At 44.9% G+C, this 27,867-nt stretch overlaps 1 protein-coding gene across 3 annotated transcripts in view; it reads right to left on the bottom strand.

Moving 5' to 3' along the window:
* Positions 1-27,089, bottom strand: part of nat8l (N-acetyltransferase 8-like) — a 61,681-nt gene extending 34,592 nt beyond the window's left edge. Inside the window, exons 1-3 of one of the 3 annotated variants that reach the window (XM_063049582.1) lie at positions 26,464-27,089; positions 26,160-26,268; positions 21,942-22,138 (exon numbers count right to left, since the gene is read on the bottom strand). In XM_063049582.1, coding sequence (XP_062905652.1) covers positions 21,942-22,138; positions 26,160-26,268; positions 26,464-26,806 — 649 coding nt within the window. In that variant the 5' untranslated portion in view covers positions 26,807-27,089. The remainder of the gene's footprint in view (positions 1-21,941; positions 22,139-26,159; positions 26,269-26,463) is intronic. The other 2 variants (XM_063049583.1, XM_063049584.1) reach the window with 2 other exon arrangements.
* Positions 27,090-27,867: the final 778 nt, after the last annotated feature.

The following is a 27,867-nucleotide window of genomic DNA, read 5'->3' on the forward strand; positions in this document are numbered from 1 at the left end:
GTCTCACAAACACAAGAAATCTGCAGATGCTGGAAATCCAAAGCAACACACACAAAATACTGGAGGAACTCAGCAGGCCAGGCAGCATCTATGATGAAGTGTTTCGGCCCAAAACATCGAATAGAAGGGTGTCACTTAATAACAGGGATGAGGAGGAATTTCTTTTGTTAGAGGATAGTGAATCTGCAGAATTTATTGCCACAGACGACTGTGGAGACCAAGTCATTGGGTATATTTAAAGCGGAGGTTGGGTTGATAGGTTCTTGATTAAACAGGATGTCAAAGGTGGCAGGGAAAAGGCAGGAGAATGGAGTTGAGAGGGATAATAAACCAACCATGATCGAATGGTGGAGCAGACTGGATGGGCTGAATGGCCTAATCATTCTACTATGTCTAATGGCCTTAGGGTCATCCATTTCCTATTGAAATGTCATCTCTCATTCTGCCTATGACATTAAAGCAAACCCACATGGGTATAAACGCCAGTTCATCTATAGATCTATAGGGCTCCCCAGAGCATTCCCACTTATATCGTCACCAACAGAGCTCGAAGCCAAACTATAAACCAGCAGGGTTCTCTTTGAGCTCCCAACCTGAAGTATTTTGTTAGGGCACTCCCCCCCGCTTGAAGGGATGCAGGGGGAAGCAGGAAATCGGGCCTGCGAGGGAAAATGGATCAGCCATGATGAATTGGCAGAGCAGACTCGATGGGCCAAATGGCCTAATTCTGCTCCTATATCTTATGGTCTCCTGCAAGTTCCCTCTGAGCCACACAGTTCCCTGACATGGAAGTCTATCCCCGTTACTTCAATGTCGCTGGGTCAAATCCTGCCATTCCTTCCCTAACATGTGGGTAAATATTTAACATGCTTAATATAACGAGCACTGTTTTTGCTGCAGTGGCAGAAGCTGAGGGAAGACCTGGTAGAAGTTTATTTTTTTAAAAAACAAGCTAAACTTTATCCATGATAAAATATTTATAAGAATGAGGTGTTCAATGCCTTCTCATTCTTTACATCCACAGTCAATGCTTTTCCATGCAGCTCTGTCACATTCATACACACCAATAGCTCTGCTGCTGCATAATTGAGGGACTTCCCAAACTAACCTGGCCCTCCCTGTCCAGAACCCTGCGCTGTGGTCCTTCCCCACCGAGCCCTTGCTGTGGCTGCACCAAACTTCATTGTGTCCCCCACACATAGAAAAGATTCTTAGAGATAGGATCTATAGGCATTTAGAGAATCATGGTCTGATCAGGGACAGTCAGCATGGCTTTGTGAAGGGCAGATCGTGTCTAACAAGCCTGATAGAGTTCTTTGAGGAGGTGACCAGGCATATAGATGAGGGTAGTGCAGTGGATGTGATCTATATGGATTTTAGAAAGGCATTTGACAAGGTTCCACATGGTAGGCTTATTCAGAAAGTTAGAAGGCATGGGATCCAGGGAAGTTTGGCCAGGTGGATTCAGAATTGGCTTGCCTGCAGAAGGCAGAGGGTGGTGGTGGAGGGAGTACATTCAGATTGGAGGATTGTGACTAGTGGTGTCCCACAAGGATCTGTTCTGGGACCTCTACTTTTCGTGATTTTTATTAACGACCTGGATGTGGGGGTAGAAGGGTGGGTTGGCAAGTTTTCAGATGACACAAAGGTTGGTGGTGTTGTAGATAGTGTAGAGGATTGTCAAAGATTGCAGAGAGACATTGATAGGATGCAGAAGTGGGCTGAGAAGTGGCAGATGGAATTCAACCCGGAGAAGTGTGAGGTGGTACACTTTGGAAGGACAAACTCCAAAGCAGAGTACAAAGTAAATGGCAGGATACTTGGTAGTGTGGAGGAGCAGAGGGATCTCGGGGTACATGTCCACAGATCCCTGAAAGTTGCCTCACAGGTGGATAGGGTAGTTAAGAAAGCTTAAGGGGTGTTAGCTTTCATAAGTCGAGGGATAGAGTTTAAGAGTCGCAATGTAATGATGCAGCTCTATAAAACTCCGGTTAGGCCACACTTGGAGTATTGTGTCCAGTTCTGGTCACCTCACTATAGGAAGGATGTGGAAGCATTGGAAAGGGTACAGAGGAGATTTACCAGGATGCTGCCTGGTTTAGAAAGTATGCATTATGATCAGAGATTAAGGGAGCTAGGGCTTTACTCTTTGGAGAGAAGGAGGATGAGAGGAGACATGATAAAGGTGTACAAGATAATAAGAGGAATAGATAGAGTGGATAGCCAGCGCCTCTTCCCCAGGGCACCACTGCTCAATACAAGAGGACATGGCTTTAAGGTAAGGGGTGGGAAGTTCAAGGGGGATATTAGAGGAAGGTTTTTTCACTCAGAGAGTGGTTGGTGCGTGGAATGCACTGCCTGAGTCAGTGGTGGAGGCAGATACACTAGTGAAATTTAAGAGACTACTAGACAGGTATATGGAGGAATCTAAGGTGGGGGCTTATATGGGAGGCAGGGTTTGAGGGTTGGCACAACATTGTGGGCTGAAGGGCCTGTACTGTGCTGTAGTATTCTATGTTCTATGTTCTATGTCCTCCTGCGGCCTGGAATGTGCCAGTCAGCAACATTCCTCCATAGACATCTTGTCGTGCTGGCAGACCAACAACTTTCGGACGGATGTAAGGGCACCTTTCAGCAAGTTGAACATAGTTAAGGGCACAGATAGAATCTTGCCCAGAGGGCAGAAAAGCCCAGTACTAGAGGGCAAATAACAGGAATTCTGCAGATGCTGGAAATTCAAGCAACACACATCAAAGTTGCTGCGTTCACCAGCAACTTTGATGTGTGTTGCCAATACTAGAGGACGCAGCTTTAAGGTGAGAGGGGGAAAGCTTAAAGGAGATGCGTCAGGCCAGTGCAGACCAGTAAGATTCACAGGGACAGTTCTGATGATCAGTAACTGTTAAGGATGGACCATCTCTGAAGACATGGTAGCAGCTTTGTAGGATGCAGCATTGTTCACATGAGACATGAAACTGAAGACCTGATAATCGAACAGGGGCAGGTAAAAGACTCTCTGCCATTATTCACAGAAGATCAAGGAGTTCTCCATAGGCACCAAGACAACATTCACTCTGAACTGATCATTAAATATACATATCTGCTCACATTGCTATACAGATATTTGACACATTTAAAGATTAGTTATTACATTCATAATGTATCTTCAGTACCAGCCCCACAGGCAGTGAATTCTGGATAATAACAACACCCGGAGTTAATCTTTTGATGGCAATTTTAACTTCTTGTCCCCCATCTTTGAACAGTCAGACGATGGTTAAAGAGTGAAAGATTAGCTTTATTTGTCACACGTACATCAAAACATACAGTGAAATGCGTCCTTTACCCCAACGACCAATGCAGTCTGAGTTGTACAGGGGGGTAGCCCCCAAAACTTGCCATGATTCCGGCGCCTACAAAGAATACCAAAAGCTTACTAACCCGTATGTCTCAAATATGGGAGGAAACCGGATCACCCGGAGGAAACCGACACGGTCACAGGGAGAACACACAAACTGCGGCAGGAGGTGAACCCGGATCGCTGTTGCTGCGTAGCATTATGCTGACTGCTGCACTACCAGGCCAGGTAGCATTTAATGCTGCTTTGTGGGAGTTCTACTGCAACAGTGACTATATTACAGATTATTTGCTGGTGATAGAGGAGGCCATTCAGCCCATCACTTCCATCACAGCTTTGCCTTCAATGCTATCCCCCACAACATACACAAAATGCTGGAGGAACTCAGCAGGCCAGGAGGCATCAGTGCAGAGGAATTGAAAAAGTCAAACTTTCAGCCTTCATCGGGTTGCTAGTCCAAAACATCAGATGTTAATTCCCTGCCAAAGATGCTGCCTGACCTGCTGAGTTCCTCCAGCATTTTGTGTGTGTTGCTCTAAAAGTTCAGCTTCTGCAGAAGCTCTTATGTTTATAATCCTTATCACCCCTCCTATTTTCCTGCATCTCATCCTCTCTTCTGCACCCTGCCACCTACCAGCATGCCATTTGGTACTAGGGAGGGTGTTGGAGCAGGCGAGGAAAACCTCCTAGTCATAGGCAGAACATGCAAACTCCATGCTGACAGCTCCTGAGGTCAGAATTGAACTTGGGTCCCTGGAGCTGCGAAGCAGCGGCTCTGCCCACAATCGGGGTTTGCTCCTTATCACTGCAAGTGCTTTCAAAGTATTTAGTCATTTACTTGTTTGTTGAGATACAACTTGGAACAGGTTCTTCTGGCCCTTTGAGCCGTGCTGCCCAACAAACCCCAATTTAACCCCTAGCCAAATCACTGACAATTTACAATGACCAATTAATCCACTAACTTTGGACTGAGAGAGGAAACTGGAGCACCCGGTGGAGACCCACGTGCACATGGTGAAAACGTACGAGCATTCTGAATTCTGATACCCAAGTTTTAATAGCATCGTGCCAACTGGTGTGCTCTCCTGGCAATCTCCCCTTGTCTTGTGTCTGGTTCCAAGCTCTCTGCAGGTAAGGCCACTTGGATAGTGAAGGTCTGCGGCCAGCGACCTGTACATCTTAGAGCTCAGCCCCTTCCAGGGCCACTGGATATGCTTGCAAATGCGCTGTTAGGAAATACTTCGTTCAGTGAAAACTGGATTTCCAAAACTTGAATTCTCCACAGTTTATGTTTTGCAACATTCCCAGAAGTTTCAGCACAGCAATGGCCGACTGTATCCCGGGAATGGGTAACAGTGCAGGTCAGGAAAGGGTTGGGCAAAGCAGGCTATTGTGGTTCAATTACAAAACCACACAGCCCAGAAGAAGGCCATTCTGCCTGCTGTGTACATGTTCGCCCTTTGAAACTTATCAGATATAGTACATGCCCAAGATTGTGTACAGTTCTGGTCACGAAATTATAATTGTGTACAGTTCTGGTCACCGAATTATAGGAAAGATGTCAATAAAATTGAGAGAGTACAGAGGAGATTTACTAAAATGTTGCCTGAGTTTCATCTCCTAAGTTACAGAGAAAGGTTGAACAAGTTAGGTCTTCATTCTTTGGAGTGTAGAAGGTTGAGGGGGGACTTGATAGAGGTGTTTAAAATTATGAGGGGGATAGATAGAGTTGACTTGGATAGGCTTTTTCCATTGAGAGTGGGGGAGATTCAAACAAGAGGACATGAGTTGAAAGTTAAAGGGCAAAAGTTTAGGAGTAAAATGACGGGGAGCTTCTTTACTCAGAGAGTGGTAGCTGTATGGAATGAGCTGTCAGCAGAAGTGGTTGAGGCAGATATGATGTTGTCATTTAAAGTTAAATTGGATAGATATATGGACAGGAAAGGAATGGAGGGTTATGGGCTGACTGCAGGTCGGTGGGACTAGGTGAGAGTAAGAGTTCGGCACGGTGTAGAAGGGCCGAGATGGCCTGTTTCCGTGCTGTAGTTGTTATATTGTTATATGGTTATACAGAAGTAAGGACTGATAAAATGATTCAGCACAGAGATTGGGCTGTTTTACCACTACCTCGCCCATACCAACCATCTCAGGAGGAACCTATGGAAAGGAGTAAACGGTCGACATTTCAGGCCTGATGAAGGGTCTCAGCCCGAAACATTGACTCTTTATTGCTTTCACAGATGCTGCCTGACCTGCCGAGTTCCTCCAGCATTTTGCGTGTGCTACTCTGGATTTCCAGCATCTACAGAATCTCTTATGTTTGTGCCCAGGTTAGGCAAACGTCCCTCTACACTTTTCCTATCCATGTCGAAGGTCAAAAGTAATTTTCTTATCAAAGAATGTATATATTACCATCTGATGCCTTGAGATACTTGCAGACATTTACATGAAAAATAAAGAAATAGATTCTATGAAAAACCATACATAAACAAACACAGAGAAACAAAAGGAGACAAATCATGCAAATTAAAACACAAATTGGGCACACGAGTTGTAAAGAGACCATGAAAGTGAGTCTACAGGTCATAGGATCAGTTCAGAATAGTGAGTGAGGTTATCCGCACCAGTTCACGAGCCTGAAAGTTGTAGGGTAATAACTGTTCCTGAACCTGGTGGTGTGGGACCCAGGTATTCTGCATCTTCTGCCCAATGGTAGTAGCGAGAGAAGATGGCTTGCATGGGGGGGGGGTGCCGGGGGGCAGTGCTGAGATGATGGATGCTGCTTTCTTTTGGCAGTGCTCCCTGCAAATGTACTGACTAGTGGGGAGGGCTTTGCCTGTGATGTACCTGTCCAAATATCTTTTAAATATTGCAATTGCACCCGTCACCACTACTTTCTCTGGCAGCTTATTCCAGATAAGTACCACCCTCTGTTTGCAAAACCTACCTCCTCATATCTCCTTTAAATTTTCTCCCTCTCACTTTAAACCTATGCCCTCTTGCCCCCCTCCCCATCCTAACTGTATGTTACAGGAGCACCACTGAGAGCATCCTGACAAGTTGCATCTCCATCTGATACAGGAGCAGTCAAGCATCAGACCAGAAGTCCCTACGAAGGACTGTGAGAACAGCTGAGAGGATCATAGGGGTCTCCCTACCATCCATCCGGACATTTATCAGGAGAGCTGTATATACAGGGCACTTGGTATTATTAAGGATCCCACCCATCCGTGCAGCATCCTCTTTGACTTTCTACCATCGAGCAGGAGACTTTGATGCATAAAAACAAGAACGGTCAGGATGAGAAACAGATTCTTCCCCCAGGCCATTAGGCTTCTGAACTCCCTGCTGTGTTGTATTTGAAGTGTCACTGGTTAATCTATCCTGTACCTTACAATATTCAATATTAATGCACTTTAGTTTATTATTTATGTGTGATTCATCTGTAGGTTTTCTCCTTACCTTCATATAAGTCATCATGTGTTATGTACTGTGCTTTACACCCTGGTTCAGAGAAATGTTGTCTTGTTTCTATATACATTATATAGTTATATACATGTACATAGTTACATGACAATAAACTACTTGACTAGTCAACATTCCCTCTAATTTTTGTACAGTTGTGTAGACCAACCATTGCTTTGAGAGACTTTAAATGTTTATTTTTGGAATATGCATACGATGACCACTACTAATGTACTATGGCTGGTAGTTATTAACAATGAGCTACTGGTTTCCATTCTGTGTTTATTGTTACAATTTGTAACATTGTCATAACTTGAAATACTGACAATGTAAATACATAGCTCTAAAATGTCACAAAGGAAAGGATGTGATACATTTATTATTTAGAAAATTTATGGATTATATTCATTAGCACATAATTAATTACAAGGGATTTCACAATTATATTAATGTAGATTTCAAAATTATATTAACCATATAACCATATAACAATTACAGCATGGAAACAGGCCACCTCGGCCCTTCTAGTCCGTGCCGAACTCACTCTCACCTAGTCCCACCGACCTGCACTCAGCCCATAACACTCCATTCCTTTCCTGTCCATCTAGCTATCCAATTTAACTTTAAATGACAACATCGAACCTGCCTCAACCACTTCTGCTGGAAGCTCGTTCCACACAGCTACCACTCTCTGAGTAAAGAAGTTCCCCCTCATGTTACCCCTAAACTTTTGCCCTTTAGCTCTCAACTCATGTCCTCTTGTTTGAATCTCCCCCACTCTCAATGGAAAAAGCCTATCCACATCAACTCTATCAATCCCCCTCATAATTTTAAATACCTCTATCAGGTCCCCCCTCAACCTTCTACACTCCAAATAACGAAGACCTAACTTGTTCAACCTTTCTCTGTAACTTAGGCGATGAAACCCAGGCCACATTTTAGTAAATCTCCTCTGTACTCTCTCAATTTTATTGACATCTTTCCTATAATTCGGTGACCAGAACTGTACACAATACTCCAAATTTGGCCTCACCAATGCCTTATACAATTTAAACATTACATCCCAACTCCTATACTCAATGCTCTGATTTATAAAGGCCAGCATACCAAAAGCTTTCTTCACCACCCTATCCACATGAGATTCCACCTTCAGGGAACTATGCACCATTATTCCTAAATCCCTCTGTTCTACTGCATTCTTCAATGCCCTACTATTTATTATGTATGCCCCATTTTGATTAGTCCTACCAAAATGTAGCACCTCACATTTTTCTGCATTAAAGTCCATCTGCCACCTTTCAGTCCACTCTTCTAACTGGCCTAAATCTTTCTGCAAGCTTTGAAAACCTACTTCATTATCCACAACTCCATCTATCTTAGTATCATCTGCATTATTAACGTTATATAAAGGAAACCCCAGCTACGTGGCAACAAAGGCAACGTGTGTGGGAGCATTTCAGTGTCTCTAGTTCAAGATTTGACTGTCTGTGAAAAAGACTGTGGCCATCTAACACACCTGTGCTCCTTATAATGTTATAAAATTTAATCAACAAGCTTCCAAATCTGGGTGTCTGTACCTTCCTCTGAAACTGTATGCTTGACAACCTTGTCGAGAGACCACAGTCAGAAATAACATCTCCCCCTCACTGACAATCAACACTGGCACACCTCAAGGATGTGTGCTTAGCCCACTGCTCTACTCCCTCTACCCTCATGACTGCGTGACTTGGCACAATTAAAATGCCATCTATAAAATTTGGCACTGAAGCCACTGCAGTTGGCAGAATCTCAGAAGGTGATGAGGAGTGAGATAAACTGGCTGGTTGAGAGTGGTTCCAACAACAATCTCGTACTCAGTCTCAGTGAGACGAAGGAACTGAGTGTGAACTTCAGGGAGTGGAAGTCAAGGGAACACACTAATCCTCATTGAGGGGGGCCAGTTTCAAGTTCCTGGGCATCAACATCTCTGAAGATCTATCCTGGGCCCAACATATTGGTACAATCATGAAGAAGGCACAACAGTGGCTCTAGTTCAATCGGAGTTTGGGGAGATTTCCCAAACTTGGCCTCAATACCTCCTTATGCAATGGACCCTCGATTTGCTTACTTGTGAACCCCAGTTAGTTCAGATTGGCAACATCTCTTCCACAATCTCCATTGGCACAGGTGCCCCCTGATCTATTCGCTTTATACTTATGACTGTGTGGCTAAGCACAGCTTCAATACTATCACTTTGGATGACTTGCCCTGAGCCCAGCACACAAGTGCAATTACAAAGAAAGCATGGCAGTGCTTCTACAGGCGGCCCTCCTTATCTGCGGGCGACTGGTTCCGGGACCCCCCGCGGATGCTCAAGTCCCTTATTTAACCTGGCTCAGTGCGGGTGGACTTTAGGACTCGGGGGAGCTCAGGACCCGCCACCCGCGGCTGCTGCTGAATCCGCAGTGTTTCTGTTCCGTTAACGGAAAACGATCACGATTGAAAATAAAGTGGAAATAATAAAGCGATCGGAAAGAGGTGAAATGCCATCGGTCACTGGAAAAGCGTTAGGCTACAGTCGGTCAACGAGCAGAACAATTTTAAAGGATGAAGTGAGAATAATGGAGCATGCAAAAGGCCCTGCCCCGATGAAAGCTACAATTATTACTAAGCAACACAGTGGTTTAATTGTTGAAATACATACATTTCTTAAGTGTTTTATATGCATAGAAAGGTAAAATATACACTACATACTAAGACAAACGTTTGACTAACTGACGCTAAATAATACCGGATGTACCTGTTCAGACTTGCGTACAAATCCGACTTAAAGACTGACTCAGGAACGGAACTTGTTCGTAACCCGGGGACTGTCTGTACTTTAAATCATCTCTAGATTACTTATAATACCTAATACAATGTAAATGCTATGCAAATAGTCATTGTACTGTATTGTTTAGGGAATAATTACAAGAAAAAAAGTCTGTACATGCTCAAACAACGAGTGTTGGAGGGAGAACTTCCGGGTTTTCCTGATCCGCGGTTGGTGAAACCGCAGATAAGGAGGGCCGACAGTACTTCCTTTGGAGTTTGTGAAGTTTCAGCATGACATCCAAAACTTTGACAAACTTCTATAGGTGTGTGGTGGAGAGTATATTGACTGGCTGCATCACTGCCTGGTATGGAAACACCAATGCCCTTGAATAGAAAATCCTACAGAAGGTAATGGATATAGCCTAGTCCATCCCAGGTAAAACTACTGAGGACATTATGCGGAGCATCTTCGCAGGAAAGCAGCATCCATCATCAGGGATCCCCACCACTCAGATCACAGTCTCTTCTCGCTGCTGCCATCAGGAAGAATGTACAGGGGCCTCAGGACTCACACCACGAGGCTCAAGAACAGTTGCTACCCCTCAACCATCAGGCTCTTGAATCAGTAGAGATAATTTTACTTGCCCCATTATTGAAATGCTCCCAAAACCTAAGGACTCACTTTCAATCACTTTCATCTCATGTTCTTGATACTTATTGCTTACTTATTTATTGAGGTGTGGGCACGTGGCCAAGTGGTTAAGGCATTGGACTAGTGACCTGAAGGTTGTGAGTTTGAGCCTCAGCTGAGGCAACGTGTTGTGTCCTTGAGCAAGGCACTTAATCACACATTGCTCTGCGACGACACCGGTGCCAAGCTGTATGGGTCCTAATGCCCTTCCCTTGGACAACATTGGTGTCGTGGAGAGGGGAGACTTGCAGCATGGGCAGCTGCTGGTCTTCCATACAACCTTGCCCAGGCCTGCGCCCTGGAGAGTGAAGACTTTCCAGGCGCAGATCCATGGTCTCGCAAGACTAACAGATGCCTTTATTTTACTTACTTATTTATTATTATTATTTCTTTCTTTTTGTATTTGCACAATTTGTTATCTTTTGCACAGTGGCTGAATGCCTATTTGATGCGGTCTTTCATTAATTCTGTTATGGTTATTGTTCTATTATGAATTTATTGCATAGGCTTGCAAGAAAGTGAATCTCAGGGTTGTATATGGTACTTCGATAATAAATTTACTTTGAACTTTGAACTTGGTATGTCACCAAAGACTCCAGCAAATTTCTATGGATGTACTGTGAAGAACATTCTGACCGGTTGCACAGGATTGCAAAACACTGCAGAGGGTTGTAAATGCAGCCAGCTCCATCATGGGTAGTAGCCTCCCTAATATTGAGGATATCTTCGGGAGGCAGTGCCTCAGGAAAATGACATCCATTATTAAGGGCCCTCGCCATCCAGGACATGCCCTCTTCTTGACACTAAGCGTAAAGACACACACTGAATATCTTAGGAACACCCTCTTCCCTTGCACCATCAGGTTTCTGAAAGGATAATGAGCCCATGAACATTACTGCACTATTTATATCCAGAGCACTAGATTTAACCGCACCATGATACAGGGAAATAAAAAACAGAACAATAGAGTTTACAAAAAACTGCACACAAAGCCTGACAAACCATCGATGTACAAAGGAAGACAAATTGTGCAAAAAAGTAGAATAATACTGAGAAGGTAAACTGTAGAGTCCCTGAAAGTGAGTCTGTAGATTTTAGAATCAGGTCAGCATTACGGTGAATGAAGTTATCCACACTAGGTCAGGAGCCTAAGGTTGAAGGGTAACAACTGTTCCTGAACCTGGGCATGTGGGACCTCAGGCTCCTGTACCTCCTGCCTGATGCAAACAGCAATAAGGCAGCATGGCTTGGATGACTGGGGTCCTTGACTGAAAGATGCTGCTTTCTTGTGGCATTGCTTCTCTACGGTGGGGAGGCCCTTGCGTGTGATGATCTGGGCTGTAGCCACCGCTTCCTCATACCAGGCTGCGATGTAAACTCTCCACTGTGCAGCTATGTCAAAGTTTTAGGTGACATGCTGAATTTATGAGAACTTGTAAGCAAGTAGAGGAGCAGTTGTGCCTTCTGTATGGCGACACTCGTGTGTCGGTCCTAGGATGCTGGTACCATCACAAATTCACTTTCTGTTCACATTGTATAACACCTTCTCAAGCAAATTCTACTCAATCAGGAAAGCTCACCAAAGCCTCTACTTTCTGAAGACCCTGAAGACAGCTGGGCTATGCATGTCAATATTCACAAAGTTCTCCAAATGCACAGTACAGAGCAAATACAGTACTCAAAATGTTATATCTAAATGCACAAAGTATAAGAATTGAGGTGGATGATCTTGTTGCACTGTTACAGATTGTCAGGTATGATGCTGTGGCCATCACTGAATCATGGCTGAAGGATGGCTGGAGTTGGGAGCTGAATGTCCAAGTTTACACATTGTATCAGAGGAAGGTAGGCAGAGGGGCTGGTGTGGCTCTGCTGGTAAAGAATGGCGTTAGAAAGATGCTGAATCCTGGTGGGTTGAGTTAAGAAACTGCAAAGGTAACAAGACCCTGATGGCACTTATAGACAGACCTCCAAATAGTAGCTGGGATGTGGGCCACAGATCACAACAGAAAATAGAAAAGGTGTGTCAAAAGGGAAATGTTATGATTGTCATGGGAGATTTCAACATGCAGGTACATTGGGAAAATCAGGTTGTTAATGGATCCCAAGAGAGTTAATTTGTTGAATGCCTACGAGGTGGGTTTTTAGAGTAGTTTTTCATTGAGCCTACTAGGATCAGCTATACTGGATTTGGTGTTATAGAAACATAGAAACATAGAAAATAGGTGCAGGAGTAGGCCATTTGGCCCTTCGAGCCTGCACCGCCATTTATTATGATCATGGCTGATCATCCAACTCAGAACCCTGCACCAGCCTTCCCTCCATACCCCCTGATCCCCGTAGCCACAAGGGCCATATCTAACTCCCTCTTAAATATAGCCAATGAACTGGCCTCAACTGTTTCCTGTGGCAGAGAATTCCACAGATTCACCACTCTCTGTGTGAAGAAGTTTTTCCTAATCTCAGTCCTAAAAGGCTTCCCCCTTATCCTCAAACTGTGACCCCTCGTTCTGGACTTCCCCAACATCGGGAACAATCTTCCTGCATCTAGCCTGTCCAATCCCTTTAGGATTTTATACGTTTCAATCAGATCCCCCCTCAATCTTCTAAATTCCAACGAGTACAAGCCTAGTTCATCCAGTCTTTCTTCATATGAAAGTCCCGCCATCCCAGGAATCAATCTGGTGAACCTTCTTTGTAATGAACTGGATGCGATTAGGGAGTTACCTCAGGAACCCTTAGGTAACTGATCACAATAAGATTGAGTTCAACTTGAAATCTGATAGGGAGAAAGTAAAGTCTGATGTAGCAGTATTTCAGTGGAGTAAGGGAAATTACAGTGGTGTGAGAGAGGAGTTGGCCAAAGTAAATTGGAAGGAGATGCTAGCAACACACATCAAAGTTGCTGGTGAACGCAGCAGGCCAGGCAGCATCTGTAGGAAGAGGTGCAGTCGACGTTTCAGGCCGAGACCCTTCGTCAGGACTAACTGAAGGAAGAGGTGTTCATTCGCTTCCGAGGTAAACTGGGGGTCTCACTCTTCCTTCAGTTAGTCCTGACGAAGGGTCTTGGCCTGAAACGTCAACTGCACCTCTTCCTACAGATGCTGCCTGGCCTGCTGCGTTCACCAGCAACTTTGATGTGTGTTGCTTGAATTTCCAGCATCTGCAGAATTCCTGTTGTTTGGAAGGAGATGCTGGCAGGGATGACAGTAATGCAGCAATGGCATGAGTTTCTGGGAAGAATGAGGAAGCTGTAGGATAGATGTATTTCAAAAACAAATGTAAGGGGGAAATACAAATACAAAGAAATACACAAATAGTAAAATAGTACAACCATGACTGACAAGGGAAGCCAAAGCTAATGTAAAAACAAACAACAAAGCAAAAATCAGTGGGAAGACAGAGGAATGGGAAGCTTTTAAAAACCTAGAGAGCAACTGAAAGAAATATTAGGAGGGAAAAGATGAAATATAAAAAGCAAGCTAGCAAACAATATCAAGGTAGATAGAAAAAGCTGTTTCAAGTGTCGAGAGTGGATATAGGATGGCTAGAAATGAGGCTGGAGAAATAATAATGGGGGCCAAGGAGATAGCAGATGAACTAAACTAGAATTTTGCAGCAGTCTTCACTGTGGAAGACATTAGTGTGTGCCAGATGTTGAAGGGCGTGAGGGAAGAGAAGTGGGTGCAGTTACTATTACAAGGGAGAAGGTGCTCAAAAAGCTGAAAGACCTAAAGGTACATATGTCTCCCAGACCAGATGAACTCCACCCAAGGGTTCTGAAAGAGACAGCAGTAGAGATTGTGGAGGCATTAGTAATGATCTTTGAAGAATCTTTGGACTCTGGCACAATTCTGGAGGACTGGAAAATTGCGAATGTCCCTCCACTCTTTAAGAAAGGAGGGAGGTGGCAGAAAGGAAATTAAGATCAGTTAGCCTGACCTCAGTGGTTGGGAAGATGTTGGAGTCAATTGTTAAAGATGAGGTTATGGAGTACTTGGTGACACTGGACAAGATAGGACAAAGTCAGCATGGTTGCCTTAAGAGAAAATCTTGCCTGATGAACCTTTTGGAGTTCTTTGAAGTGATTACAAGTGGAATAGATAAAGGGGATGCAGTAGATGTTGTATTTTTTGACTTTCAGAAGGCCTTTGACAAGGGGTCACACATGAGGCTGCTTACCAAGTTAAGAGCCCATGGTATTACAGGAAAGTTACTAGAATGGTTAGAGCATTGTCTGATTGGTAGGAGGCAGCGAGTGGGAATAAAAGGATCTTCTTCTGGTTGGCTGCCAGTGACTAGTGACATTCGGCAGAGGTCAGAGTTGGGACGGCTTCTCTTTATGCTGAATATCAATGATTTTGATGATGGAATAGATGGCTTTGTTGCCAGATTTGTAGATGATACGAAGATTGGTGGTGGGGCAGGTAGTATTGAGGAAACAGGAAAGCTGCAGAAGGACTTAAACAGATAAGGAGATTGGGCAAGAAAGTGGCTTATGAAATACAATGTTGGAAAATGCATGGTCATGCACTTTGTTAGAAGAAATAAATGTGCAAACTATTTTATAATGGGGAGAAAATCCAAAAATCTGAGATGCAAAGGGACTTGGGAGTCCTTGTGCAGAACACCCTAAAGGTAAACTTGCAGGTTGAGTCAGCGGTGAGGAAGGCAAATGTCATGTTAGCATTCATTTCAAGAGGTCTAGAACACAAGAGCAGGGATGTGATGCTGAGGCTTTATAAGGCACTGGTGAAGCCTCACCTTGAGGCATTGTGAACTGTTTTGGGCTCCTTATCCAATAAAAAATCTGCTGGCATTGGAGAGGTTTCAGAGGAGGTTCACAGGGATGATTCTGGTCATTAAAGGGTTATCATACGAGGGACATTTGATGGTTCTGGGCCTGTACTCACTGGAATTCAGAAGGATTGGGGGGCGGGATTTCATTGAAACCTTTTGAATGTTGAAAGGCCTAGACAGAGTAGATGTGGAAAGGATGTTTCTCCTGGTGGGGGAGTCTAGGACAAGAGGGCACAGACTCAGGATGAGGAGGCATCCATTTAAAACAGATGCGGAGAAATTTCTTTAGTTAAAAGGTGGTGAATCTGTGGAATTTGTTACCGCAGGCAGCTGTGGAGGTCAGGTCGTTGGGAGTATTTAAGGCAGAGCTTGATAGGTTCTGGATTGGACATGGCATCAAAGGTTACAGGGAGAAGGCCAGGCAGTGAGGCTGAGGAGGGGAAAGAAAAGATCAGCCATGATTGAATGGCGGGGCAGACTTGATGGCCAGATGGCCTAATTCTGCTCTGATATCTTATGGCCTTATGGTCTAACGTTTTTGGTATGGAAAATCCACTACAGTGAACGGGAAGGTTCTACAACGATTAGTCAAAACCGCCCGATGCATCACTGGCACCAGCCTACCCACCATGAAGGACGTACATACAGGGAGGTGCCGGATCAGGAAGCACGTCACCCACGCTGCTCATGGACTGTTTGTCCCGTCAGGGAAGAGGATACATGGCATTCATGTCAGGACCACCAGACTCAAAAGCGGTTACTTCCCCCCAAGGCTGATCACCACCTCCACCCACTAACCCACCCCTCCACGCCCCCATCACTGCTTTATCAATTCCTGTCAGTCATCTTATGTACACTCCTGTGCCTAGCATCACTTTATGGACATGCAATCAATCTGTGTACAATACTGTGTAGAAGTGTTAGTCACATATAAATAGCCAGAGTGCTACTTTCCCACAGTGCTGAATTCGTCAGCGTGGAGCAGAGAGAGAGTTTGTAAATATGGCGGGAGTAAAGGAGGTTGGGAATGGTGAGGGTGGAGTGCCAAGGGGGGGAATAGGTGGCAGGGGAGTGCCAGGGGCACGTAGCATTTCAGGAGCAGACACACCCAACCCTGAGACACCAGGCAAGGTCACTTGATTCCAAACAATTGGTTTACTGATCATTACAGAATGTCCCTCTGGCTCTTCCCATTCGCTCCTCCCTCCCTTCCCCTTTTCCCAACCATGATTCCCCTCTCCCTGCCCCCTTCCCACTCTCAGTCCAGAACAGAGACCCATATCAGAATCAGGTTTATCATCACTCACACGTGTCATGAAAAGCATCTCTTCTTTTGTGGCAGCAGTACAGAGCAAAACATAAAATTACTGTAGAACTGTGTTAGGCGCCCTAGTTAAATATAAGTGCCTGAGACTTTTGCACAATATTGTATATAAGCTGTCTTATATATTTATATTTATTATGTTTTTTGTGCTGCATCGGATCTGGAGTAATGATTACTTTGTTCCCCTTTACACTTGTGTACTGGAAATGACCTTAAACAATCTTGAATCTTGAACCTACACACTTCTGGCCTCAATAAAATTACCACCATTGACAACCTCGCACTACACAGCACATCTGGCCAGGCTTGTACATCTAGCCTGCAAACACGATGCCCAGACAGTGTTAAGAAATTCTATCAGCCAAGTTTTCACCTGCCCTTTCTTTAAAATATTTTCTTCTGAAAATATCACAGCACAGATTGATTGCTGTCTTCGCAACAAGTCAGGAGATGCTCTGCCTTTCGAGACAGGTGTTAATTACCAAGCGTCACTGGGACAGCGCGGCACGAAACAAGTGTGATTATTACAGCCAGCACCTACAGCAAGGCTATTAACATCTGAAGTCACTTGATTCAAATCATCTGGTAATTCCAGAGAAAACAACAATGTATTGTACTGCAGTTGCTTGATTTGCTTCATTAAAATGATTTGTCAGCTCCCCTATGCAGAGTTACCATGAGCCAAATGGGCAAAAGAGAGGCCTGAATAGTGCTGGAATTTTGTCCACCAAAGTCTGGCTATAAAATTTTGCCCCCCACATAGTCCAACCAGGTGGACAGTATCTCCTGTCTGCTCCAGACACAGTGCCAGAGACCCAGTTCCTGCAGCTTCCCCCGGCAGGTCATCCCCCCAATAGTACCCAAAGCCATATACTTACTGAGGGGAATGGCCACAGGGGTATTCTGTACCCTTTCCTTGATTATTTAGGGCATCAAAGGTTATGGGGAGAGGCAGGAGAATAGGGTAGAGAAGAATAATAAATTAACCATGATGGAATGGTGGAGCAGATAGATGGACTGAATGGCCTAATTCTGTTCCCATGTCTTCTGGTCTTACCACAAAACCAAACTGTTAAATTCATAATCACTAAATCCATGGTCTTCACAGGTACGACAGAATTAATCTGACAGACAATATTTGTAAAATACAGTACCCCGGTTAACTTAACAAAGGACTATTTATAATTTTCTTCCAAGTTAAAAGTTTAATTGTTCCTTAATGAGATTAAAGAATATAGTTGTCCAATTATTATTGTGAGGAAGTTTGAAATGAATTAATATCAACAGCATAGAGCAAGCTCTTCATAAAATATTGCTAATGTTATCATAGTGAAAGGAGCAGGGAGCTTTGTTCTGGTAAGTAGGACGGATTGTTGGCTCATTAAATATTAACAGGACTTGAAAGATAAAACTCAAATATGCTTCCTCCCCTCCAACATTCCCACCCATTGCTCAACGTGAGGACCACTCAGGGATTCTGCAAAAGACTGCTGAACGAACAGGTTAAATCAGTGTGCGAACCAAGGCCGATCGGAAAATGCTGAGGATTGGGGGTAGCGCGGTGGAATATGAAACAATTATTCTGATGTGAAACACCAGTGAATGTTCAGACAACTAGCTGTCTCGTCCAAGAAACACAGAAAGATAGCAGAAAACACACACACACTGCTCGAGGAACACTCTCTGATAGCACTCTCTCTTGTCAGATTCCTTCTTCTTCAGCCCTTTATCTTTTTCACCAATCCCCTCCCAGCTTTGCAGTTCATTTCCTCCCCCCACCCCCACCTTCTTACCTTTCCTCTCCCCTGGTCTCACTTGTACTCCTTCCCCTCTCCTCACCTCTTTACTCTGGCTTCCACCCTCTTTCCTTTCCAGTCTTGATGAAGGGACTGTGTCAGAAACATGGTTGGTGTGGTGTCGTTACAGCTTGAGGTGACCGAGATTGGAGATCATCTCTAGCGCTCTCTGGAAGGAGATAAGACATTTCCCCGCGACTGTGTGTTTCCTCGGGTTCCCCGGTTTCCTCCCAGTCCAAAGACGTTCCAATTAGTAGGTTAATTGGCCATTGTAAATTGTCCCATGATTAGCTTGGGTTAAATAGGTGGGTTGCTGGGCAGTGCAGTTTGTTGGGCCAGTAGGGTTTATTCTCTGCTCTATTTCTAAATAAGAAAGAAACGACGACTGTCTATTCCTCTCCACAGATGCTGCCTGACCTGCTGAGTTCCTCCAGCATTTTGTGTGTGTGTTGCTCCAGGTTTCCAGCAACTGCAGAATCTCTTGTGTTTAAAATCGTGAGCAAATACAAGATGTGGTTAGGAAGCCAACGGGAATTTTGGCAGTTATTGCAGGGTGTTACAACAGCAAAGTCTTGTACAGATGTTCAGGTATTGTCACCCACAGCTGGAGCCCTGTCTACTCTTTTAGTCTTCTTACTGAAGGACCTATCACTTGAATTGGAAGGTGGCTGACTAGGTTGAGTTCAGGGTTGGCTTATGAGGAAAGATGAGGTAGATCAGACCAATGCTCATTGTTGTCCGGGAGACTGACAGGTGATCTCACTGAAGCATGAGATTCTGAGGGGTGGAGATGCAGAGAGATGGTTCCTGAGTATGGAGGGGGGGATGGATCTGGTATCATAAAAATTATTCCAGGATTGACAAGTTTGTCATATGAGGAGCATTTGCTGGCCCCTGTGCCTCTACTCACTGGAATTCAGAAGAATGAGCGGTGACCTCAATGAAACCTCTTGAAAGTTGAAAGGCTTTGATACAGGGGATGTGGAGAGGATGGTGAAGGAGTCCAAGACCAGAGGGCATAGCCTCAGTATAGAGAGGCATCCTTTTAGAATAGAGATGAGGAGGAATTTCTTTAGCCAGTGAGTGGTGAATCTGTGGAATTCATTGCCACATGTGGGCTGTGGAGGCCAAGTCATCGGGTATACTTAAGACAGAGGTTGACAAAATCTTGATTGGTCAGGGCATGAAGGGATATGGGGGGAAGACAGGAGATTAGGGCTGAGGGAAAATTGATTACCATGATGAAATGGTGGAACAGACTCAATGGGCCAAATGGCCTAATTCATCTCCTGTATCTTATGGTCTTAAATTGTTTCTCTCAGATCTCTGGAGCTTTTCACCCCAGAGAGCTGTGCAGATGGAGCCAGTAAACAAATGAAGGCTTGACATAGGTCATTGTCTGTAGGAAAATCAAGAATTAGGAGGATTGGACAGCAAAGAGAATGGGCTAGAATTGGACCGCCCAGAGTATGGTTAACTAGAGAGAAAGATTTCAAAGGACTGCATGAAGATTCTTCCTTCTACTTCATCTGAACTCTTATTTTCTCATTCATTGACTCCCAACACTGAGGGGAATTGGTCCGGGATTAATTCCTCTCCCAGCTATTCAGTAGTTTCAATGATGATAAGTTCTGCCCAACGCAATGGGAAAGGATTGTGGGTTAGCTGACGATAACTTTCCTACTGTAGTGGTATTTCAAGCCCTGGGCACACAGCACGTGAGCACAAAGGACTTGGTCAGATAAAAGCACATTACTATGCAAACAAAGACCATGCAAACTCTCAAGCAAGTCCCCCCGTAACTCCATTCGCTTCATGCACCTCCATGAAGCCTTGACCCTTGTTGACCCCATGACTGATAGTTTTAGTACCCCTCCCACACCCTCCTGTCAAGGGGAATGAGTTCCAAGTTACCAGTACCAAAAATACTGCACAAAGAAATTGCAAATCGCAGTTTATGTTCACATTGTAGAGGGCCCATATCACCACTGATAATAAAATAACAGAACCCAGAACGTATGCACTCTTATGACTCAACCACACTTTATTTTCCTTGTGCACAAGGAGAACAGCATGACCCCTGTCACCACTCTGTTCTGAAGCCAGGGAAGAAACTGCTATTTTTATACAGAATTAGCTTATCAGTTATGATATTGGTAAACTGTCTACGTTGGAATCCCTTATTTGCAAGATCAATCGCCATTCACAATACTGGTGTTAAAAGTCAGTAGAAACTACAAGCTGTCAACTGATGATACTTTGAAGTTAGTAAAGCAATTGCCCCTTTGTTGATATGTGTGCCTTGGATCATTGATCTCATCTTCAGACCCCTAGCGTGCATATAGAAGCTAAGCTCTTCCAAGACCTTTCTTGTCTTGGATGTCCGCACTCTCTCCTTGCCTGGATATTATATTAACGCTTGCCTTACCACAAATTCCACACCTGCACACTTCCAGCATCATTTCCATCAGTAGCCTTTATCTTCACCAGGTGTGCTGTGTAGTGTTATGTTGTCAGTGATGTCAACCATCACCAACAATGCAACATTACACAGCCCGCATGAGGTAATATACCTGTTATATATTTGACTGTATGTTGTATATGAGTTTTATGTCAGCTTGTACATCTACAGGATCTTTTTTTTAATCTGTTAATATTCTCCTCTTTTTCCATGATGAAGTCACTCTCAGACTGGGGGATCAACACCTCATATTCCATCTGGGTAGTCGCAAACCTGATGACGTGAACATCGAATTCTCCTTCCGGAAATGTTTTTTCCTCTTTTTTTTTCTTTTTCCTTCACCCTTCCCTGGTTTTCTATTCCCCACTCTGGCCTTTTACCTCTTCTCCTCACCTGCCTGTCACCTCACCCTGGCGCCCCTCCTTCTTCCCATTCTCCTATGGTCCACTCTCCTCCCCGGTCAGATTCCTTGCTCTCTAGCCTTCTACCTTCCCCACCCACCTGGCTTCACCCATCACCTTCCTGCTATCCTCCTTCCCCTTACCCCACCGTTTTATTCTGGCATCTTCCCCTTTCCTTTGCAGTCCTGGAGAAGGGTCTCGTCCCGAAACATCGATTGTTTATTGATTTTCATAGATGCTCCCCGACCTGCTCAGTTCCTCCAGCATTTTTGTGTGTTGCTTAGTGTGTTGATATGTGCTGTATGTGATACATGTGCTATGTTTTGCATCTTGGTCACCGAGGGTTATTGTTTCATTCAGCTGTACACATGTGCATGGTTGAATGAAAACCAACTTACAATTGAACTGAAAGACTTTCAGACCCATCGAGTCTGCTCCACCATTCCATCATGGCTAATTGGTTACCCCTCTCAACACCCATTCTCTGCCTTCTCCCCATAACCTTTGACACCCTGACTAACCAAGAACCTATCAAGCTCTGCTTTAAATATACCCAATGAATTGGCCAGGTGAAGGAAAAGGCTGCTGATGCCAATGTCATTAGATGTGCGTAGATTTTATACAAAGTGAACAGAAAGTGGAAATTGATTCCATGAGAGAGGAGCTCTAGACAAAAAATAAAATCTGTTCATTCAAAACTACACACCTCTTGCCCCTCGTTTATTACAGAACCACACGAGGCAACCTATCATTTGCAGGTTGGGGAAGGCCAAAGTGGCACCAGAAAAGCACTCCATAGAAATAGTCCCTCCTCAGCACCCAACCCCGTGTTTCTGAAAACTGGGAACTTACCTGCCGGTTTCATGTAATATTGCTCAATATCTGACATGTCGGTTTGCAGTGCGCACTCAAGATAGCTGACGATAACTTTCCTACTGTAGTGGTATCTCGAGCCCAACAGTAAGATGGGCACACAGCACGTCAGCAGCAAGGACTTGGTCAGATAAAAGCACATTACTATGGAGATAAGGGAGAGAAATAAACGATACCTGTCAGAAAAGAGAATGGAGTGTTTATTTCGGAACAACCCCAGAGGAGAGTTACAAACAGTTATATATAAAAATATATAAATACATTTATCGTGCATTGTTTAGGTAATAATGCCTATATATTTATATACTTACATGGCTCGTTTGTTTCAACTGCAGGAGGCGTCCACAAGAGTCCGCAACATAGTAAGTATCGCATTTTATTAGCCTGTTCTATTGCCAAAACTGACCACATGGTTTAAACAACAGTTCTGTCAAATTATTAACACAGGATCCGCTGGGCAGCCTAATTCACAAGCGCACCATCCTAATAGCGCTCCTCACTCAGGACAAAGCCTCACATAACACACACGCGTGCATGCACACATGCACATACATGCGGACACAACACATGATGGTTTTTAGTAAGTGTCTGAAATGGAAGTAGCAACAATCGTTGGATGGAACTTCCAACTGTGCAGGAATGTAGCGGACACCACATGTTCCCATGGGATATTCCTACTCCCTGTCTATTGGGTCATACACTCAGTGGCCACTTTACTAGGGACAGGAGAGGAACCTGGTCTGGTCTTCTGCTGGTGTGGTTCGATGCACTTCAAGGTTTGATGTGTTGTGCATTCAGAGATGATCTTCTGCACATCACGGTTGTACCAGGTGGTTACTTGAGTGACTGTCACCTTCCTGTCAACTTGAACCAGTCTGGCCATTCTCCTCTGACCCCTCTCATTAACAAGGTGTTTTTGCTCACAGAACTGTTCCTCACTGGATGTTTCTTGGTTTTTTGCACCATTCTCTGTAAACTCTAGAGACTTTTGTGCATGAAAATCCCAGGAGATCAACAGTTTCTGAGATACTCGAACCACCCTGTCTGGCACCAACAAACACTCCATGGCTGAGGTCACTTCGATCACATTTCTTCACCATTCTAATGTTTGATCTCAACAACAGGTGAACTCTTGACCATGTCTGCATGCTTTAATGCATTGAGTTGCTGTCACATGATTGGCTGATTAAATATTTATATTAACGAGCAGGTCTACAGGTGTATCTAATAAAGTGGCCACTGTGAGTATATTCAAGTACAATATTCCTCCGCTTTTTTGATAGAATTCTGTCAACCTTGTAGTATTCCCATGGGATTTTTTTCCAGTTGCAAATCAAACAGAAAATGCTGAAAATGCCCGGCTAATCAGGCAACAATCCCAGGTACAGAATTAGGGATCAATGAAATAAATTGGTGATTATTCTGATGAAGGGTTCTCCACCTAAAACATGGGCCGTCTCTCCCCCCAACAGATGTTGCCTGACCTGCCGAGTGTTACCTGCATTTTCATTTTTCATTCAGATTTTCAGCACCTGCAGCATTTTGCTTTTGTATTTCTATATGCATGGGATGTAGGTCCCTGCAGTGGACGATGAACATTGCCGAGAGATGATTAAAAATAACCACAATGCTGAAATGCCAAATAAATAGAACATTCTTGACACAGCAGACCAGCCAAACATGAAGACATGACAATGGTGTCACGGTAAAGGGATCCGGGTGAAAGTTCAGGGGAGGGGATTGAGTTGAGGAAAGGTACCTGGGTTACGATAAATGTACTAGGTAAGACGCCTGGGTTAAGACAGGAGGGTTTGGGTTAGGAAAGGTATCTGGGTCAAGATAAAGGCACTGGGTAAAATATCTGAGATAAGGCAAGGGTATCTGGGTTAGGGATAAAGAACAAAATTGAGAGTATGGTCTTAGTTCCAAGTCATGAGAACCTGGGCAAGGGAACAGCGTATGGGTTAGTGAAACCTTTGAGAGGCTCTTATTGAGTCATATTACACTACAGCACAGAAACAGGCCCTTTGGCCCATCTAGTCTGTGCCGAACTATTAATCTGCTTAAACCCATCAACCAGCACTTGGACCATGGCCTTCCATACCTCTCCCTTCCACGTACCTATCCAAATTTCTCTTCAATGTTGAAATCGAACCCACATCCATCACTTCCACTGGCAGCTCATTCCACATCCTCACCACCCCCTGAGTGAAGAAGCTCCCCCCTTGTGTTCTCCTTAAACATTTCACCTTTCACCCTTAACCCATAACCTCTAGTTCTAGGCTCGACCAACCTCAGTGGAAAAAGCCTGCTTGTATTTGCCTGACCATACCCTCCATAACTTGGTTAAGAGCACTTGGATAGGGGTAAAGTGCACATGGCTGCCATTTTAAAGTTACTTAGATAAGAAAGCCATATGATAGGAATACAGTATTCAGGGAAACATATTCAGGGTATTTTTATTTTATTTGGAAATACAGCATGGAACAGGTTTTTCTGGCCCACCAAGCTGTGCTGCCCAGCAACCCACCTACTTGACCCTAGCCCAATTACAGGACAATTTACAATGACCGATTAACTAAGCGGTTTGCCTTTGGACTGTAGGAGGAAGCTGGAACACCCAGAGGAAACACACGTGCATACAGGAAAAACGAACAAATCTCTTACAGAGGATGCCGGAATTGAACTCTGAACTCTGATGCCCTGAGCTGGAATAGCGTTGCGCTAACTGCTACGATACACCAGGTATCAGAGGGAGGGAAATCGAGATTTTGTTTTGCACATTGGTTGTTGTCCGTCTTGTTGGCTGTGGTCTTTCATTGACTCTATTGTGCTTCTTGCATTTACTGTGAATGCCCACAAGAAAACTCTATATGGTAACGCATATGTACTTTGAATACAAATTTGCATTGAACTTTGAACTTTGAGATACTTAGGTAGAGTAGGAATCCTACTAAGGCTGTGACATTGAGAGTGCCATAGGGGTGATGTCAGTTTAGGTGTTAGGGTACCATGTTAAAGAGAAAGAGTTACATTTCTGATAGAGCTGCCATGTGTTTCCTGTAACAATGACTTCCTGCTTTGTATTGAAGCTCTGGGTTGAAGGAGATGGATGCAGTCCCTACAGTGGGCGATGAATGTTGCTGATACCACCTGGACGAGGCCACCCATCCAATGGTTTTCTCCTGTGCCCACATGGATCAGTAAAGATCCATTCTGGCAGGGAAAATCAGAATCCCTCTGGTCCGGTGTATCTCCCTTCCAGTGAGCCCCTGTTCAGTCCCACTGGCCTTTACAGCTCCAGTCCTGTAATCCCAGCTGAGTCCCATCGCATCAGTAAAACTCCCCCTCCCAACTATCACCCTACTGGGACAGTACAGCTACAGGCAGACCATCACCCCACTTAGTCAGTCTAACTCCCATACAAACCATCACCCACTGGGACAGTTTCGCTCCCATCAAAACTTTCACCCTCCTGGAATAATATAGCTCCCATCAAAAACATCACCCCCACTGGGACAGTATCACTCCCATTCAAACCATCACCCCCACTGGGACAGTATAACTCCCATTGAAACCATCACCCCCACTGGGACAGTATAACTCCAATCAAAACTTTCACCCTCCTGGAATAATATAGCTCCCATCAAAAACATCACCCCCACTGGGACAGTATCACTCCCATCAAAACCATCACCCCCACTGGGACAGTATAACTCCCATTGAAACCATCACCCCCACTGAGACAGTTTCGCTCCCATCAAAACTTTAACCCTCCTGGGATAGTATAGCTCCCATCAAAACCATCACCCCCATTGGGACAGTATAAGTCCCATCCAAACCATCACCCCCACTGGGTCAGTATAACTCCCATCCAAACCATCACCCCCACTGGGTCAGTATAACTCCCATCCAAACCATCACCCCCACAGTAAAGCTTCTATCCAAACCATCAGCCCTGTGGGTCAGTATAGCTCCCATTGAAACCATCACCCCACTAGGTTGGTATAGCTCCCATCCAAACCAAACTGAACTAGGTCGGAATGACTCCAGTCCAATATGAACCCTACCGGGTCAGTATCACCCCCGTCCAAACTGATCCTCACTGGATCAGTGCAGTTCCAGTCCCAGTTCAGCCGGGACCAGCGGAGCCCCATGCGGTCAGTCTAACTCCCGTCCAAGCCCGGCTCCACTTACATTCGCAATGCGGCTCGCGATCGTCTTTTTTGTTTCTCATTTTCAAATGATTTCTGACCGAGAACTTTTAAAAGATTAAAATGATCGTCACATAAAGTGTCTTTTTTCTCTAAAATAAAAACATAATCATTAAAGTAATTCAAACGGCACAGTTCCAGTTATTACACAAATGACACGCAATGTTTTGTGTGAATCCCGCTTACAACATAATGTACAACCCTGGTAAACACAACGTTAAACTGCGGGCGACGTTAGACCGGCGAATGTAGACCACGGCTGTAAATTTAGATTAGATTTCGCTCACCGGTCAAACATAGATAAAACAGAAGAATCCTGGGCTGCTGTTTTAACCCTCTGAAGGCCGTGTTTGGAATCCTCTCCATGATACCATCGAAGAAAATACGGCGCACGTTGTCTCGGTCGCTGAGCTCAAACTCCCGAATGTAGACGGCGCCCCGCTTCAGGCGCGGCTCGCCGGGGGTAGCTTCGAGCGGCGCCGCGGGCGAGGAGGAGCCGGCAGGCGGCTGTGGAGCCGGCGGAGGCCACATCTGGCTGGAAGAGACGATCGGGTCGTTCTTGGAACCGGGCATCTCTTCGTCGGCCACGATCTTCGTCTGGCAAACCATGACGGGAGGCGAAATCGGCATAAAATTGGACAATCCCGGCGACAGGTTCAAACAAGAACAGTAATGTCAAGTAAATCTATGAGGGCGGCTGATGGGGGTTAATGAGTGATAAAAAGATGGGGGGAGAGAGAGAGAGAGAGGGGGGAGAGAGAGAGAGAGAGACCCCCGTAATATCTTCTCCCCCCTGCAGCCGTTCTGTTCTGTCCTTCCGTTGGCGCTCCTGCCCTATTTATAGGGAGCGGACTGTCGCCTCTTATTCAGTTTATGGGGCCTCGCCGCCCCGTTGGCTGTGAGATCTGTCTCATGTGATCGGTGGTCGGGGCTTCTGGAGAGAGAACTCCCCCCCCCCCAGCACCCCTCCCCATCGCAAATACTATCACATCTCTCTCTCGCTTTCCCTGAAAGCAGTCAATCACATTAAAGGTGATGTGGCCCACTGCAATTCGGGCAAAGCGCTTAATGTGATTTTTTTTTAAAGAATGGGGTTATAAATACCCCGCCCACCTAAACACCCCCCCCACTTCCCTCCCTCTGAAAAAAAAATCTGCAGCTCCCAATACATGCGGAGGGTTAACATCAAAAGCAGCGATGAATCGTTGAATATTCGTGGCGTTTGGGTTCTGCTCTCCGTCTCACTGTCTTGACCCGAGGCTTAAGGGGTCCAGTTAGTCTGGCGTTCCTGGGGAGTGGGGAGGGCGGGTGTCTGTTAGACACCGCTATCCGTCGTGACAAGACGTTTCCCGATCCCGCACACGGGACCAGGGTCGGGAACACACTCCCCTCTTCCCTGCAGTCGGTGCACCTGTTTCTCGCGACCAATGTGCCTTCTACCATATCAATCCCGGCATCTTTGTGGTTTCTTGACATTTTGATACAGCTGGGGCGTTAGATCTGGAGCAGCCGAGACTGGGACGAAGCTTGGGCCCGTCAGTTGGGATTGGATTTGTAATTACGCCGGCAAGGTGAATCGTCTCCTTCTGAGTACCAGATTTTCTCGGCAACCTGGGGAGATGTCCCAACCTCAGCAACCCCCCCCCCCCACGCTCAACTCCACACACACACACACACACACACACACACAC

Source organism: Mobula hypostoma, chromosome 5 (genome assembly GCF_963921235.1).
Source record: "Mobula hypostoma chromosome 5, sMobHyp1.1, whole genome shotgun sequence".
Taxonomy (NCBI): Eukaryota; Metazoa; Chordata; class Chondrichthyes; order Myliobatiformes; family Myliobatidae; genus Mobula; species Mobula hypostoma.